This window comes from Coptis chinensis, chromosome 4 (genome assembly GCF_015680905.1).
Source record: "Coptis chinensis isolate HL-2020 chromosome 4, ASM1568090v1, whole genome shotgun sequence".
Lineage (NCBI taxonomy): Eukaryota > Viridiplantae > Streptophyta > Magnoliopsida > Ranunculales > Ranunculaceae > Coptis > Coptis chinensis.
The window spans coordinates 99,286,216-99,288,853 of NC_141459.1; the positions used below are offsets into that span (position 1 = coordinate 99,286,216).

The 2,638-nt window shown below is 37.6% G+C and overlaps 1 protein-coding gene across 1 annotated transcript; it reads left to right on the top strand.

Annotated features, from left to right (window-relative positions):
• The first annotated feature begins 1,121 nt into the window (after positions 1 to 1,121).
• On the top strand, positions 1,122 to 1,972 carry LOC147506142 (uncharacterized). Its single transcript, XM_086605707.1, has 2 exons — positions 1,122 to 1,247; positions 1,469 to 1,972. Exons 1-2 carry the CDS (start codon positions 1,122 to 1,124, stop codon positions 1,970 to 1,972), a joined length of 630 nt encoding a protein of 209 aa, XP_086461833.1.
• Positions 1,973 to 2,638: the final 666 nt, after the last annotated feature.

The window sequence follows — 2,638 nt, forward strand, 5'->3', positions numbered from 1 at the left end:
GCAAATCAATAGAAGAAAGGATACCTCTTCCAATTGTCATTGAAGGTGAGCAGTATAAACATTACAGGGGATATAGTTTTAGTCGCTGATAGTCCATGCACTAATGGTTGACCTATTATAATGTAAAGGATGATCCAACTGGTATTGAAGATGCTGATGAACTAGACTATGAAGAGTTTGATTCTCAAAATCCATATGGAGATACAGCTGACATTCCTGAAGAATACATAATTGCCAGTCCTCGAAGTAATGAGGAGGTTGAATTTCAAAATGAAGATGAAGTTCAAATACTAAATAATTTAGTTGATACAGCTGACATTCCTAAAGAAAACATAATTGGCAGTTCTCGAAGTAATGAGGAGGTTGAATTTCAAAATAAATATGAAAATGAAGTTCAAATACTAAATGATTTAGTTGATACAACTGACATTCCTCAAGAAAACATAATCGGCAGTTCTCGAAGTAATGAGGATGTTGAATTTCAAAATGAATATGAAGATGCTGCTGCGGGTGAAGTTGTGGTAGTTGAAGATGATGAAGATGATCAAGTTGAAGAATACGATCATGATGATGGCGATATATGGTCGACTCCGAATTGAAGTCAAGAGTATTTGTGGGGGGACACACCTATGACAGTTGTGAGTGATGGTGATGAAGAAGGTGAGATTGCTTTCGAATTAGAGGGAACGGTTGATGCTAACGTTATTGGTGCTAAAGATCTGAATTCTGAAGACCTACATCAAGGATATGATCCTTTGTGTGGTTCTCATAGTATAAAAACCACTACGAACCAAAGTGAGGTTGTAAATCCTTGTAATGAGGGGTTGAAGTTTGTACCCCCTAAAGTAGGTCAGCACTACGCCACTCGAGATGATCTGGTGAAAGACATGAAATCTTATGCAATTGCACACATGTTTGATTTACGTCGTTGCAATACTACCTCCCAAAAGTTGGTAATCAAGTGTAAGGCAACTAACTGTCCATTTCATTTGTATGCAAAACCTGCAACTCGATCTGATATGTGGGTGGTTATAACTTTTAGAGATGCACACACTTGTGCACAAGATAAGGATGTTTCTAAAAATTCACAAGCAGACGCAAAGTGGGTTTCATAAATTGTTATGTCCAAGCTTAAGGACAATGAAGAACTAACTGCAAAGAACCTTCAGTTGGAGGTGAAACAGTCACAACTAACTGATGTGACATATAAAGTTTCGTGGAGGGCTAGAGAAATTATGTTAGAAAAGGTCAGAGTACTATTGTAACTGTCAGCAACTATAAGGATAACTAGTAGCAATATATAAAGTCTTATTATAATTCTATGTTTAGGGTATACTATGTACACCGAATTATTCTTTATAGTATGATATGAATAACATGTATCATCTTTTCGATTAACTTGTATCTGTCATGGCGTGTATCAAATAGGCATATGTAACTTGAGCTGGTGTATTTTGTTTCGATGTAGATAAGAGGCAGCTTCAGTCAATCATACCAGATGCTGCCAATTTATTTTAAAGAACTGAAGAAAATTGATCCAGATTGCCACACTGATATAATAACAACAAGCGAGCACAGGTTTGAGCGTTTGTTTGTAAGCTATGGCGTAACTGTTCGTGCCTACAGAAGGTGCCTTCGTCCATTGATTATGATCGATGGAACTTTCATGAAGGGCAGATACAAGTCTATCATCCTAACTGCTCTTTCTGTTGATGGAGATAGTCATTGCTTTCCAATTGCAGTTGGTGTAGTCCCAAAAGAGAATAATGAACATTGGGATTGGTTTCTTCAAAAACTCAGAGATGTTGTAGTTGTCCTACATATAAGTTTGTTCTATTATCAGATAGGCATACAAGCATTCTCCAGGCAGTGCCAAAAATTCTTCCAAATGCATACCATTGCTTTTGTGCACAATATATCTCCAACAATGTTAGCAAAGAAGACACCAAAGGGAGAGTTAAGGCCACTGTAGAAACTTATGATAAAACTGACTTTGTGAGAATCATGTGTCACATTTGGTGTAGTGATAGTAAAGGCTACACAAAAATAATAAAGATTCCGAAGGAACAGTGGTCATTTGCCAATGCTGAAATGAGAAGGTATAGAATTTGTTATACAAATCATATCGAGAGTTGGAATAAGATGATTATGCCTGAGCGAGCTATGCCAATTACATCTCTGCTAAATGGTATTTGAATGAACATTATAAGGCACTTTTATGACTATCGGGTCATGGCTTCGAAGCTGAAGACAAAGCTGAGGATGTAATCATTTCCTCTCGTTATGTTAGTCAATCGTTCACTACAATAAGGGCTAGTGAGTACGTTTACTCGGTTACCAGCGTAGGGCGCACGGATACAGTTGACCTACTAAAAAAATATTGTACATGTGGTTTTTTTCAACAAGTTGGTATTCCTTGCAGCCATGCAATGAAAGCCATTGACGATGGTCGGTTTTGTGTATATGACTTCTGCCTGCTGTGCTACTCAAAGAAAACGATGATGGATACCTATCAAGATAATTAGACATCGATGAAGGGCAAAGAACAGTGGCATTAGGGAAGTTACAACATCATGGTTAGACCTCGATGAGGTAATGCCTGGCAAGCCCTAAAAGAAGAGGAAATGTTCTAAAGGAG

Coding starts and splice junctions, on each gene's coding strand:
- LOC147506142 (XM_086605707.1), top strand. CDS start 1,122: ATGTCCAAGCTTAAGGACAATGAAGAACTAACTGCAAAGAACCTTCAG. Junction 1,248..1,468: donor GAGAAATTATGTTAGAAAAG/GTCAGAGTACTA, acceptor GTTTCGATGTAG/ATAAGAGGCAGCTTCAGTCA.